This window comes from Amphibalanus amphitrite, unplaced genomic scaffold (assembly GCF_019059575.1).
Source record: "Amphibalanus amphitrite isolate SeventyFive unplaced genomic scaffold, NRLGWU_Aamphi_draft 000867F_arrow, whole genome shotgun sequence".
NCBI lineage: Eukaryota > Metazoa > Arthropoda > Thecostraca > Balanomorpha > Balanidae > Amphibalanus > Amphibalanus amphitrite.
The window spans coordinates 1-13,926 of record NW_024882361.1 but is presented as its reverse complement, the minus strand read 5'-3'; the positions used below and the strand labels follow the sequence as shown (position 1 = coordinate 13,926).

At 44.1% G+C, this 13,926-nt stretch overlaps 1 protein-coding gene and 1 long non-coding RNA gene across 2 annotated transcripts in view; one reads left to right on the top strand and one right to left on the bottom strand.

The window, feature by feature from the left end:
- The window catches only part of LOC122367409 (methyl farnesoate epoxidase-like), a 29,353-nt gene extending 22,841 nt beyond the window's left edge, over positions 1 to 6,512 (top strand). Inside the window, exons 6-8 of the mRNA XM_043340452.1 lie at positions 2,198 to 2,301; positions 3,453 to 3,611; positions 5,600 to 6,512. Of these exons, the coding sequence (XP_043196387.1) occupies positions 2,198 to 2,301; positions 3,453 to 3,611; positions 5,600 to 5,919 (583 nt within the window). The 3' untranslated portion in view covers positions 5,920 to 6,512. The remainder of the gene's footprint in view (positions 1 to 2,197; positions 2,302 to 3,452; positions 3,612 to 5,599) is intronic.
- A 4,601-nt stretch (positions 6,513 to 11,113) lies between these two features.
- LOC122367404 lies at positions 11,114 to 13,926 on the bottom strand. Its single transcript, XR_006254053.1, has 3 exons — positions 12,643 to 13,926; positions 11,873 to 11,977; positions 11,114 to 11,506 (listed from the first exon to the last, which is right to left on the bottom strand). It is a non-coding gene; the product is annotated as an uncharacterized LOC122367404 (long non-coding RNA).

Sequence of the window (13,926 nt, the reverse complement as noted above, 5' to 3'; positions counted from 1 at the left end):
AGTCGGTTTAACCCGCGCCCTGCTGGGGGGGTGTTTGAACACCCCCCCTTGTGGTTTTTCGCGAATATCTCAAAAACGGCGGCGCTCCGCGCCGCCGTTTTTGGTACACCTTATCATACATCAATTCTACACATGTTGTGAAAATTTCAGACCAAGGTCATTCAAGGTCAGGTCACCAGGTCACTTGAAGTGACCTCACCTCATAAAAAAGTTTCAATGTCTGTCATAGCTACACCGAGTGACCGATCGCTTTGAAACTTTCAGCGATTGCTAAGAGCAATAGCATGTACAAAATGTATATCTCAGAATTTTGATATCGGTGACCTAAGGTCAGGTCAATTTTGCGACCTCCCCATTATAAGTCAATGGGAGAAAATTGAAATGCGCCTCCTTTGAACGAAAGACATTATAAACACTCCCAAACACTGAATTACAAGTGGTTTAGACACACTGAACATGAAAATGGTGTCCGTGACCCCTGTTTATGCCCTGAGGTCATCTTAGGTCACGAATGGTATCTAACAGTTTTTCGCAAATAACTTTTGATAGAGGCATGCTAGAGCGATGAAAACACCATAGATGTGTTCAGCTCGACGATACGGATCGACTGATATGCAACATGACCCTTTCCGGTCAGGTCATGACCTTGACCTGAGGTCAAATTTTCAAGTTGACCTTCCAAGGTCAAGTTATAGTTCATTCGATGCGTCTTGACGAGAGGAACACGATGCCGGTAATAGTAAGCTCGTACAAGGCTTGGGTCAAAAGTTATTGCAGAAAAACTGTTTCCGAAAAAATCGGCTATTTTTGCAGTTTTTGCCCCCTGCAGGCAAAACCGTTGACGTTAGATCAAATCTGAGAGAATTACTCAGAAAGGGCGTTAATAGGGCTATCGAATGCGCTTTTCCGCGGCGCTGTAGCTCTATTGGTTCCCGAGTTATGCGTTGGGTTCTTGGAAATTGTCGACATTCGACCTGGAAATCGGCGAAATTTTGCCTTCAATGACCTCTGGTGACCTGACCTTTGACCTGACCAAAAAATTGACCGAAGTGATTTCCTCATTATTTTTGACGCTCTTTCGAACGCCGCCTTCCGCGTATCGCTACGTGGCCCAGGAGCCGAGTTAGAAGGGGGGGGGGGTGTTCAAACACCCCCCCCCCCCAGCAGGGCGTGGAAATCCAGGACCCCCAGCCGGGCGCGGGTTAAAGTAAGAAGGTGTTATAGTCATTTTAGCTTCTTCATTTTTTTAGGTTTTTAGATTTCTTCATTTATCATTTTTACCCATTTTATTTCATCACTCCTCAGTCCTCACTGTATTCATTCATTTTAACCATGCAGACTTTGGCCCTAGATGTTGTTTTCGGTCGCGAAGGGTGCACCCGGTGCTTGTGTATAACAGCTGCCCTTATCTGGTCTAATTAGCTTTTAACGTCAATAAACCAGCCTGCTTACATGAGCAGTAATGCAACTGCAGCTCAGCTACCACGCCTGACGAATGGAATGTCGAAGTGACCGTTCCCAGAAGTTGAGGCCCAAATCCGAGTACTGGCACATGGACGAGCAGTCCCAGACACTGCCGGAGCGGGGCGCCCATTTATAAGCAGTCGGTGATTGCTGTGCATCGTCACCCCGGCACGGCGGCTGCACTGTCTCGGCGGCCCGGCCTGGCCCGGGTGGGGTGGCCGCTCTGTTTACATAGAGGCAGCTCTGGGGAGAGGGCCTCTATACCTCAGAGGGCCGCTGACCGGCGCGCCTCAGAGCGTGCGAAATTTGAGCCGACGTTTGATGTTTTTGGCTATATGTGTACATATGAGCAAATGTCAGTGCAGGGTAGCAGCTAAAAAATTGGAATGGCGATTGATCATTCTTAATTTCATTGTTGTTTTATATCCTTGCTACTTTTTTGTTGGAAATACATGGTTTGCAACGGTCGTAACCATGCCTATCCCCAGTCGAGAGCGTTACGATGCTACCACAGGCCACGTCACATCGTTATTGATCATGCTATAGATCGGACGACGATGATCGGACCATATACTATACCGCCCTGACACGCCATAGAATGGTTCCATGGTTGCAACTACTTTCTCGGTTGTACCTATGTAATCATTATCATCAAGACGGAATAGTCCTTTCAAGGAGTGATAGCCGTTGACGCCAATTTTAACAGTGCAGTGATGTCCTGTTCTCTCTCCAGCCTGCCGTACACGGAGGCGACACTGAACGAGGTAGCTCGTCTCGCCACAGTCACACCCGTGGCTCTCGCCCACAACGCCTCCTTCACCGAAACCAGCATTGCCGGTAAGCGAAGCTGCTTAACAATATTAATTTCTCGCTCTCTGCTTTTGTCTCTCTTCTTTCTCCGTTCATCTGTCTCCATGTCTTCTTCTCAGTCTCCGTTTGCCTCTGTTCCCCTCTCTCTCTCTCTCTCTCTCTCTCTCTCTCTCTCTCTCTCTCTCTCTCTCTCTCTCTCTCTCTCTCTCTCTCTCGTTCTCTCTCTCTCTCTCTCTCTCTCTCTCTCTCTCTCTCTCTCTCTCTCTCTCTCTCTCTCTCTCTCTCTCTCTCTCTCTCTCTCTCTCTCTCTCTCTTGCTCTCTCTCTCTCTCTCTCTCTCATTCAAAATATTACCAACGAGTGACGTCAATATCTTTATGGTTGGTTTTGCATATGTGCATTATTTTCATAGATAATCATATGTCATTAGTTTGTTAATGTAAAAGTGATCCATATAATTACATCCATGTTAGGCATTTTTCATGTTTGCATCTCATAATGGATACTCCTGGCTGTTGATCCCAACGATCTTAACAGTCGGTGGGAAATCATCCCATTACATACTTCCCTGGTTCAGACCAGTCCCATCGATGTGCAGACATCACGGTGGACATTTGAAACCTGCTGTCATTTATCCGCACAACCGTTGTTTTCTTTCTCGGTAGCGGAAGCCATACTGGGCTTACGCTAACGCCCGACCGGCTGATGGGATTGGTTCCCGCGTGCTATTATGCGGCTTCCTTGATCTTCGTGATTCTCCAAGCACGTGTCGACAGGGATGATATAGCTTGGCCCGCCATGGTTGGCGGTCTCCTTCCATCATTAGAACACTTCAACAATCCCTCCATTGCTTGCCCAGTCTACTTCAGCTGCTTCGTAGAATATTTATTCATAGTTTATTATTCACCTGGTAATCCGTCCAGCACTGTGTATCGCTCTATCCGCAGGTGTCTTTCAGGAAAAGGCGACCGATGTCTCACCGCGTGAACGAGTCTGCAGAAGTTGCCCTGGTCTAAAACCTCTGCTACGAATTACTAGCGTGGCCTACATAATTTGCAATATAGCTGCGTTATTTGACCCGTAACCTTGTCCCTGACGAGCGATATATTTACCAAGCTACCCAGTGACCTGCCATGCGATCTTATCCTGCCGTAACATGACCTTGTCGGTGACCTGCAGGCTACAGAGTGCCGCTGGGCTCGATGGTGCTATTCGACCTGCACCACATCCACACTGACCCGGCTTACTGGAAGGACCCGGAGACCTTCCGGCCAGAGAGGTTTCTGACGCCCAGTGGCCAGCTGAGGAAGGAAGATCACCTGCTACCCTTCGGCACCGGTGAGGTCACCCGGGAGCCGAGGGTCTTCCTGCTGTCCCCTGGGGTAATGCGGGGGTAATGGACAGCAAAATGACTCCGGCGTGTGTCTAAAATAGCATAACACATCACGGATGAGTTCGCTGCGTGCCCATCGCGCGTAACTGGTCACCGAATCAACAGCAAACATGAACATGCAAGCAATGACAATGAACATGCGCATCGCCTCGACCTGACGGTCGTCAAGTGAGATGTAAGTGAATCCTAATCTATAATCTAAGATTCGGAATCAGGTGAGCCCCTACGATTTGGACCAAACTTGGTCAGTGGATAGTACGTAACGTCCTGATTACGATGTACCCAAAATCTCAGCTCGGCCCGCCATATTTACGAAGTTACGGATGTTTGAATTTCAAGGTCATTCGGGAGAGCCCCTACGATTTCCGTCAAAATTTGTGTACGGACACTCTAGATGCTCCTCATTACGAATATCACAAAATTTAAGCTCGGCCCGCCATATTTACGAAGTTACGGAGGTTTGAATTTCAAGGTCATTTGGGTGAGCCCCTGCGATTTCCGTCAAAATTGGTATACGGACATATTCCATCCTCCTCATTACAAATATCATAAAAGTTAAGCTCGGCCCGCCATATTTTTCAAGTTACGTAGTCACAAAGTTACGGAATTTCAAGGTCATTCGGAGAGCCCCTCCGATTTTCGTCAAAATTTGTATGCGGACACATTGCATGCTCCTTATTACGAATATCGTAAAAGCTAAGCTCGGCCCGCACTATTTCAAAAGTTACTGAGGTTTGAATTTCAATGAGTTTCAAACTTCATTAACTTTTGAAATAGTGCGGGCCGAGCTTAGCTTTTACGATATTCGTAATGAAGAGCATGTAATGTGTCCGCAAACAAATTTTGACGAAAATCGGAGGGGCTCTCCGAATGACCTTGAAATTCCGTAACTTTGTGACTACGTAACTTGAAAAATATGGCGGGCCGAGCTTAACTTTTATGATATTTGTAATGAGGAGGATGGAATATGTCTGTATAACAATTTTGACGGAAATCGCAGGGGCTCACCCAAATGACCTTGAAATTCAAACCTCCGTAACTTCGTAAATATGGCCGGCCGAGCTTAAATTTTGTGATATTCGTAATGAGGAGCATCTAGAGTGTCCGTACACAAATTTTGACGGAAATCGTAGGGGCTCTCCCGAATGACCTTGAAATTCAAACATCCGTAACTTCGTGAATATGGCGGGCCGAGCTTAGATTTTGGGTGCATCGTAATCAGGACGTTACGTACTATCCACTGACCAAGTTTGGTCCAAATCGTAGGGGCTCACCTGATTCCGAATCTTAGATTATAGATTAGGATTCACTTACATCTAACTTGACGACCGTCTCGACCTGCAACACCTTCGGGACTCACTTGTTCAGTTATGCATCGGCTGAAAACGCACACATATGGTCGTGGACACATATGGTCACATATAATTCAAGTAAGTAATAGAAGAATCTGTAAAACAAAACTCATAATTACTAAGCACATGTCTACAAGAAAGCTGCTTCGCTCCGTGGGGCCTTAAACTTCCACTGTTGCTGGGAAAATATATTTTTGAAATTATTCCTTTTCTGTTGATGCTTCATGAGCATGATGCTAATGTTTATGCTTCAGTAGTCGTCATAACACAGACCTTGAGCGCATATGCTGTATCTGATTAGCCGTAATCAGGGCACGTGCATTCCAAACACGGGCATTGGGCAAGCTCAAGGCACTTACACTGCGCAACTACATACCTATCATCAGATGTCGACTGCAAATATACAGGGGCGTAAAACGCATCCCAGCCCCGATGTGTTTTGATCGGATCGCTCTCCTGGCACAAGTAAAAGTCGATAAGATTCTCGATAAATAGCAATAATGTATCGTACTCAGCTCGTCTGTCAGCGGAGTGTTTCTGTCAGTTTTCCCGACTACTGTATCGGTTTTCTGTGTCTCCAGGAAAGAGGCAGTGTATTGGCGAGCCGGTGGCCAGGATGGAACTATTCCTGTTCTTCAGCCGGCTGCTGCATCAGTTTCAACTGGAGCCGGCCGCCGACGGACCGCCCGCGGCCGTGGCCGGTCACAGTGCCGGTATCCTGGTACCGCCGCCCTTCGCGGTCAGGGTCACCGAGCGGCCTGGCCGCTGGTCTAGGAGACCGGTCACCGAGCGACCCGAACTCTGGTCAACGAGCGGCCTGGCCTCTGGTCTAGGTGACCGGTCACCGAGCGACCCGACCTCTGGTCTAGGTGACCGGTCACCAAGCGACCAGACTGTTTAGCGAGTGGTCACTGGTCAGGCGGGTCACCCAGTGAAGCCGATGTTTAGGGCCCTGGGGCTACACGGCAAGCTTAGCCCCACAGGCTCAACCAACAATCCACTAACCATGGCGTGTCATCCAGCGGGTTTGACATTTGGAATGGCGTTCTACTCATGACCACACCCCGGGGGTCATCTACCTGATTTACGTCCCATGGCGGTTATTTAGTCGTGACTGTGTGTATAATTGTAATTGTATGAGCTTGTTTGAGAGAAGCACCTGTCCGTCTCGGTCGGAAAGGCACAAGGCTAAAACAAATATTTTCCTAGAGTGCCAAGAGTTCCCGAAGTGATGATCGGAGCTGCTGAAGCGTTGAGATGTATCGATCAGTACCTAAATCATATTGTATACCCAGTCGTACGGAAAACATTGCTCTTGTCTGTTACCGTTTCGCCTATTGACGCACGATGTGCAGATGTTTACGTGGCCATACAAACGATGGGAGTGTGGGACTCACTCTATCGATGCATGCCTTTGTCGTGTTAGATTAGATTAGAAGTTTGGTAACAACTAGCTCGATTTTATATAAACCAAAAGCATGGTGCTATTGAAAATGTATTATCCCGCGAGTTGCTGGGAGGGGGGGGGGGGCGTTAAACGCCCCTACTTTTTTCGCCGCGCCATAAAATTTGGGCACCTGTAGGGAATTGATTGAAGTTTATTGTGACAAAGTTTCAAAAAAATCGGTCGGAAATTTTTTTAGATATCGAGGTTTTAGTGACATCATGATTTCTGAGTTTTCGACCAAAAACGGCATATGTTCAAAAAATCATATAACATCACAGAATAGACATACAAACATGACGTAAACGCCATTAGACTGCCAATACCATGAATAATCAAATGGCTATCTTCGATTATTGATTATCGTTCCGCATTTTCCAAAATCTTGAACTGAATATTCTTGGCAATTTCTCGTGACTACTTCACGACCATGATATATATGCATTTCTTAAATTGAACTTTTTGAACCAAACACGTACACATATGATAAAATGAATGTCACCATCGTGTTCTACGCCCAAAACTACCCATAAAACGTGTGTCACAGGCTGCGAATATCAGTTTTGATTTTCGGGGATATGTGCCTACCCGGTTGACCTGATCTTGACCCTGACCTATCCTTGACTGACCCCTACATGGAGCTGACACTCTTGTAGGCCTTATATGAAGGATTGTGCACCGTCTTGACAGAGTTTATGACGAGAGGCGCCCATTGCGAGGTCCTGAAGTCCATGCTACTGAAAGCCCGATTTCAGGTGATTGACTTGACCTTGACCCGACCTGTGACCTCAAAATTCAACTTTAAAGTATTCATCTGAAGTGTCCTGTCGCGTTCTTCCGTTTGCCGCCTCGTGCGTTTCGCTGCGCCTATTGGTTCTCGAGCTATCGGCTGGGGGCGCTTAACCCTCGCCCCGTTGGGGGGGGGGGGGGGGCATTTTGGCCCCCCCTGTGGTTTTTCCTGAATAGCAAGAGTACCTTCCCGGGCATCAATTTGACACCATCACACAAAACTTCAAGTCTTAGGTCACCTTAGGTCAGGAGTTATTGAGGTCAAACTGAGGTCATGTTCGAGCAAAAATGAGCAAAAAACATGCAATCTTTAAACGCTCACCAAATCTACAGTTATCAAGCAATTTCAAAGTTCTTTATATGGTCTAGTAGACAAAAACGGCGCTACAAAAATGCTATCTCGGATTTTCAAAATTTTGGGTTAATGACCCCCAAAAATTCAAAAAATTGATTGTTTTAGAAAAACTTTAAACAATCCAAACATTTTCCGAATTTCGAAAAAAAAACGGAATATATATGATAGTCCTTGCGCTCTTCTATATACATACCAAATTTCAGATCAATATCTCGTTTTTTGGCCAAGTTATAGCGAAAAAAAAACTGTTCAAAAATGATGACGTCAAATTTTTGAACTCAATTTTTAGCGATTCTAGACCACTTACGGCAAAACGAAGACCACCATTGAACTCCCCTTGACGAGCTGCATCGATTCGATACCCATTTTATGCAAAAATATCAACTTTGAAATTTGACCTAATTTGACCTGACCTTGACCTGACCTTGACCTGACCTTGACCTGACCTTGACCAAAACGTGACCTAAGCTGGCCCCAAAGGCTGCCTGACCCACATAATCGCATTTGTCATGTAAAATGGACCATAAAACATGTATCACACGACACTTTCATATTGTGACCCCTCAGTGACCTGACCTCTGTGACCTGACCTGGTATCAGTGACCTCAAATAGCAAAATATGTGTTTGAAGAACATTTCCCCATCGATGATTTTCAATGAAATGCATTTTACTCGATTTTACAACGCATTTCTTGAAATGCCTGTAAACGGTGAAAATTGGACCTTTGACCTGACCTGTGACGTCATCGGTTTGACCTAGGTCAATAAAATTGGGTCACAAGGTAGTTCCCTGATAGGGCTATCCAAAACCGTTTGCCGCTTGTCGCTAGGTTGCGTGGTTCTCGAGATCTTAGGGGGGGGGGGGGGGCAAAATGCCCCCCCCCCCAACGGGGCGCGTTGCTCGGCAGAGCCCAACGGGGCGCGGGTTAACGCCCCCCCCCCTCCCCCAGCAAACGGTGGGGGCGAAATACCCCAGCAACTGCCGGGTTATGTACGTACATTACTTTGAGTCATGGCAAAGCATGTTTGTTAAATATTATGTATAGGATGTTCTACAATAATAGATATTGAAGACAGCCCGCGCCCTGGTGGGGTCTGTTTATAACGCGACCTGGTGGGGGGGGGGCTATTTTTTGCCCCCCCCCCCTCGTATCTCCGAAACTACTGGACGGATCCGCAAAATTCAAACGGCGTTCGAAAGGCCTGTCAAATTTGTCGAAGGAAACCAAATATTTCATTGACCTCGGGGTCACCAATGACGTCACAGGTCAGGTCAAAGATGAAATATTTCACCGTTCACGGGTCCTCTACGGAATGCGCTATAACACCGAGGAAAACGCATTTTGTCGAGAATCAGCGATAGGGCGTCAGTTGCCTAGTAGATATGTTGCTATTAGAGGTCACTGACAATACTAGGTCAGGTCACAGGTCGGGTCACCAAGGGTCACAGGTCAGGTCACATGAGCCCAACTTTACTAAGGTTGTGTGATGCATGTTTTATGGCCAATTTTTCATTTCCAACTCAATGGTGTTGGTTATAAGACTATCAGGTACGGCTTAGGTCACTTTCTGGTGAAGTTCAGGTCAAGGTCAGGTCAAGGTCAGGCCAAAAAAGGTCAAATTTTAAAATTGATAGTTTTGCATAAAATGGGTATTGATTCGATGCAGAATTGAGTTTGAAAATTTGACGTCATCAATTTTGAACAGTTTTTTTTCGCTACAACAAAAGAGGTATCAATCTCAAATTTGGTATGTGGATGGAAGTTGCTAAGGACTATCACATATATTCCGGTTTTTGCGAAATTCAAAAAACTTTTTGGATTTTTTCGATTATTATATCCAAAAAAATATTTTTTTTTTTATTTTTGGGGGTCAAAATCCAAAAATTTCAAAAATCCGAGATTGCAGTTTTGTAGCCCTGTCAATTCTACAGCTTTTATGTCTGTATCATTTTTCTGTATTTGCAAAGCTATAGGTCTGACAGCTCTTTCCGCGAGACTCTTTTTTGGGTCGAAAACGGCAGAACATGACGTCACTCTGACGTCATTTCCGGCCAACCTATCATAGCTTTTGGAAAAGTTTTTGGTCACAATGTGTAAAATTGATGTCCGGGAGGGTACTGAAAGTTTGGTGACGATCAGCGTAGCGGTTCTCGAGATATATCGAAAAGTCTGGAGGGGGGCAAAAATAGCCCCCCCCCCACCAGGTCGCGGGATAGGTGGTGACATTTGTTGCAGATTTGGTGCATATTTGGTCAAATAAGGTTCATTACGTTTCTCAGCAGTTACTAGTTGGGTTGCACTATATAGTTGCTTATGTACCTGATCTTTCAAATTATCAGACATTGTTTTCGGTATATACCCTGAAATAAAATCATGATATGAAGATATTTGTTGTATGTATAAGAGATTTGGTTTAGATTTGGTCAAATTACGCGCGTTCGCCAGAAAGCAGAGCCCGTCGTGAAAACGGCTATGAATAGAGAAATTGAAGATATCAGTTGCTTTACAAGGATTGGCTCTATCACGCACATTTGTCCAGTTTATAAAGTGTATCCCTACAAAAAAAAAACAGCAAAATAAGATAACAGTGACCTTACTTCTATTTGGACTTCATACTGATCTGCATTGTGCATTCGTTTGCAAATGGCAATATCATCAAGTTTAGCTTAGAATTCCCAGCGGGGAAATGTATTAGCTAGCTCTATATTCCCTACTTTGAGACAAGGGGACACGAAAGAAGTTTAGTAAGTACATAAGTCAAACAAGAAGCAATACAATTACGTTTCCATGACAGGATTAGATCTAAATCGATTTAGAACTGCGAAGAAAGCCGGCTTAATGACTCACCTAAACGTTGTTGATTTTAGTTCCTGACGAACATTTAGCGTCTGGCCTTGACTCACTGTGTAATGTGTATTGTTTGGGTAATAGCAAAAAAGTTACAACAATGATCAGGGTACGAGAAACTGTGATTTTCACAAAATACGGTGCCATTGGCAATTGAAAAATTATTAGCGCTTGTCAGACACTGGCCACTGGCCAGACCACATGCACTTCGTTGCGTGTATGGATAGAACTGTTGAAGCTTACATTTATTTGTGTTGGTAGCTGGTTATGCGATTCTTTGAAAAATGTTTGATAGTAAACACTGTTCAGATGTTTTATCATGCAGTTGTAATAATCTATTTTGAGGCTTAGGTGTCTGTTTTGACTGAGGAGCTGATTGTTATGAAATACATTCTGACGATATCATATGAGGTTCGAAGATCATTTTGACCTAGGGTGATGGCGTCATACAGGGATCGATCGGCACCACCATATCAGGCTATCGGAACGGATCCAGAATATTGATACTGGGTGATATCCATTATCCACTGTCCTGCTGGTTATCTGACTGACACGGTTGATTGACTGGCTGAAACTCACCTTATATCTGTTGCATGCTGTATGTACGTACAATGCTGCCACAGCTTGGTCGATGACGTACATGTCATGGTATCAATCATAATAATATTTCATTTATTTCAACTCAACAATTTGTTTATAACACGGTATCATATTTATCCCTATCAAGTGCTGTATGTCGTTGTCGTTGTCGTGTAATTGCAGGTGTTTATTAAACATTGTTGGTCCGGCCGTTAACCCATTCTCAAAGGGTTTGATTGATTCGCGCCGAAATAAAGATGCCAAATTGGTAGACTTGGATGTTTGGGATTTAGGGGGAGGGGTCTCGAATGCAGTACGACCCACATTTTTCTGTGAAAGACTCACAGAAAAATGGAAATTCGTTCGTAAGTCCTCTTCTTCATTGCATCTTTCTTACTAAGCTCAAATCGTTCAATGTAGTCAACCGTTGATGTTTCGAGCACCTCAAGATGAAAGTCCCATCCAGTTGGCCCTGAAACAAAGGCGGTTGCATAAAATAGGAAAAGGTACATAAAACTAGGAAATATTGTATAACATCAATAAAACAGTAATAACTTTTTTTCATCAGAGTTTTGTAAGAATTTTATGAAACCTGGGAAACAATAAGGAATATAATGCTGATTGCAAGTTCAGATGATATGCTACATATCCTTTTCACTTTTTAGACACAAGTCTAAAGAAAATCGTGACTTGCTCTATTTTCTATCATGATTGAAGCAAGCATAATATTTTATCATATAATCAACGATAATACGAATAGTTTATTTAACTTTCTATCCATTTAACACCAACCATACAGGTTGCTCCTTCATCATGGCGCTTGCGTAAGCTTACCCACCTTTACGAAGGTTGCACTCTCGGGTGGTTGCGAGGGTTCCTTTTTTCTGATGGATTGTTTGCACGGTTGATGTCCTTCCTAGCACGTTGCGGCCAGTGTGGAGTGCTGTTGCGAACACAGAAGTAAGTTAGTCGTATCCGGGCGAGCTGTGTGTGGATTGAAAGCCAGCACGATAGAAGACTGATGTATTACATAAATATGTAAAGGTGCGGCCATGTAGGCTTGCGAGTTTTGTACGCTGCACGGCGGTAAACACGGTAAAATCATCAGCAACACAAAAATCACTTTGCTCAGCTTGCGTTGAGCATTAAACGTCCATGCGGTGACCAAACTAAGAAAACAAAAGAAAGAAAAAGAACAGCCAGATAGCCATTCTTGAACGAATTTTCATAAAGCACATACTCCGGTTTATCATTCATTTAGGACGTATATACCTCTATACTGTAAAGCATATGCATCGGTAAAGTAAATGTTCTTACTCTTTTTACTATGTATAGTCGACTACAGAATGATGTTCCACTCCTCAGCAGCTACCAGTTGACCGGAGCGCTAAGTTGTGCCGTTTATCATGCCATTAAGCGTGTCGATTGTGAGCATTGGGACAAAGCTATAATTTGTGAACTCAGCCCGTGTGATGCGGCACAGCCTACCACTCCAGGCAAATGATTGCCTGTGAAAGGTGGAACATCATTCTCTAGTCGACTATACTCACTTTACTTGTCATAAATTGATGCTACATATTTTAAACGTTACTTTTCGCATCCACCCACCTGCAACGTTGCTCTCCGATGACGCTATTCTCGTCATGGCTATATTGTCGAACACTGAAAATGTAACTTGCGTATATTTACCAGTGTCTCCAATTCGGAGAGATTTCCTCCCTGGAATCATGGATTACATTGATGTGTCACTCAGAAATACATGAGTTTTGAAAGCAGAGCCTATCACGGTAGTTTATGCTGCTATCGTATATTATCAAATCGATAAAGGTTGTGGCCTTCATTTGAAAGGAAGCAGAAGATGACCTAACTTTGCTTTCAGACAAAACAGTTGATGTGGATTGTGGACTCTGGCTCCTTCCGCTTGATATTCGAAATGTTGGGCAGTTTGGCCTCGGGGCAACTCAATATTATGATTGCATGTCTATTATCTATTCATCTATGCATAAGAAACTAAAAAAAAAACATTTAAGCGAAACACAACTTAAGATAGTCAGCATGGTGTCCACCCGTTAACATGTATTTTCCACCCCATCGTATGATTCAACAAAATGACGAAATGTTTATTCTCCATTTTCGTGCGCTGCAGATACGAGCACTGATGAGTAATGATTTACACACAGATACCTACTATGTGAATATCTGCATATTTAGTAGTACACTAGGGTGACCCGCGTGCTCCGCAACGCGAAAAGGGGGTATTTACGATCGGCGGGTGTTTGGTTGTTCTTGTGTCGGTTGGGTTATCTATCCATTTCGGTCGATTGTTTTTTGATGGCTAAACGTTTTGGTTTGGAAAAAAGATATCCATCGGATCGAGGTGCCTGTGTCTGATGAGCATGCTTTCTACTTCAGAACCTGTCAATAGTTCAGTGAACCTGTCAAATGTGCTTTATAATTGAGGTGCGTAGTTTTTAAGACAAATGAAAGGCGTAGATAATTTCGCTAAAAATCGTTTTGCAGAGGTTTAAAACATTTATTTTTAAGAATACTGTGTGTCATGCAAACGTGATGATTGGATCTTGGAGAGAATTGAATGCTCTTTCCAATGATAGCAATTTCAATTGTCAAACGTATCAGGTTAAGCAGCAAATCCGTGTATCTTTTTAGTGGCACATTATGGACAAATACCATTTAATTCAGCGATTTTTTCCACATTGTTTTTGATCAATTAGCTTTCACAATTTTTCCATGAGGCGGTACATTTTTATGCTAATGGCGCTGTTTCAACTCATTCCGTCTGACGTCACCTGAAATTAATATAAATTCCAAAATCCGTTTAAAATGGCACTTTTTGAAATGAAATTGCCCTCACACTTGCACGTGGCGCGTGCC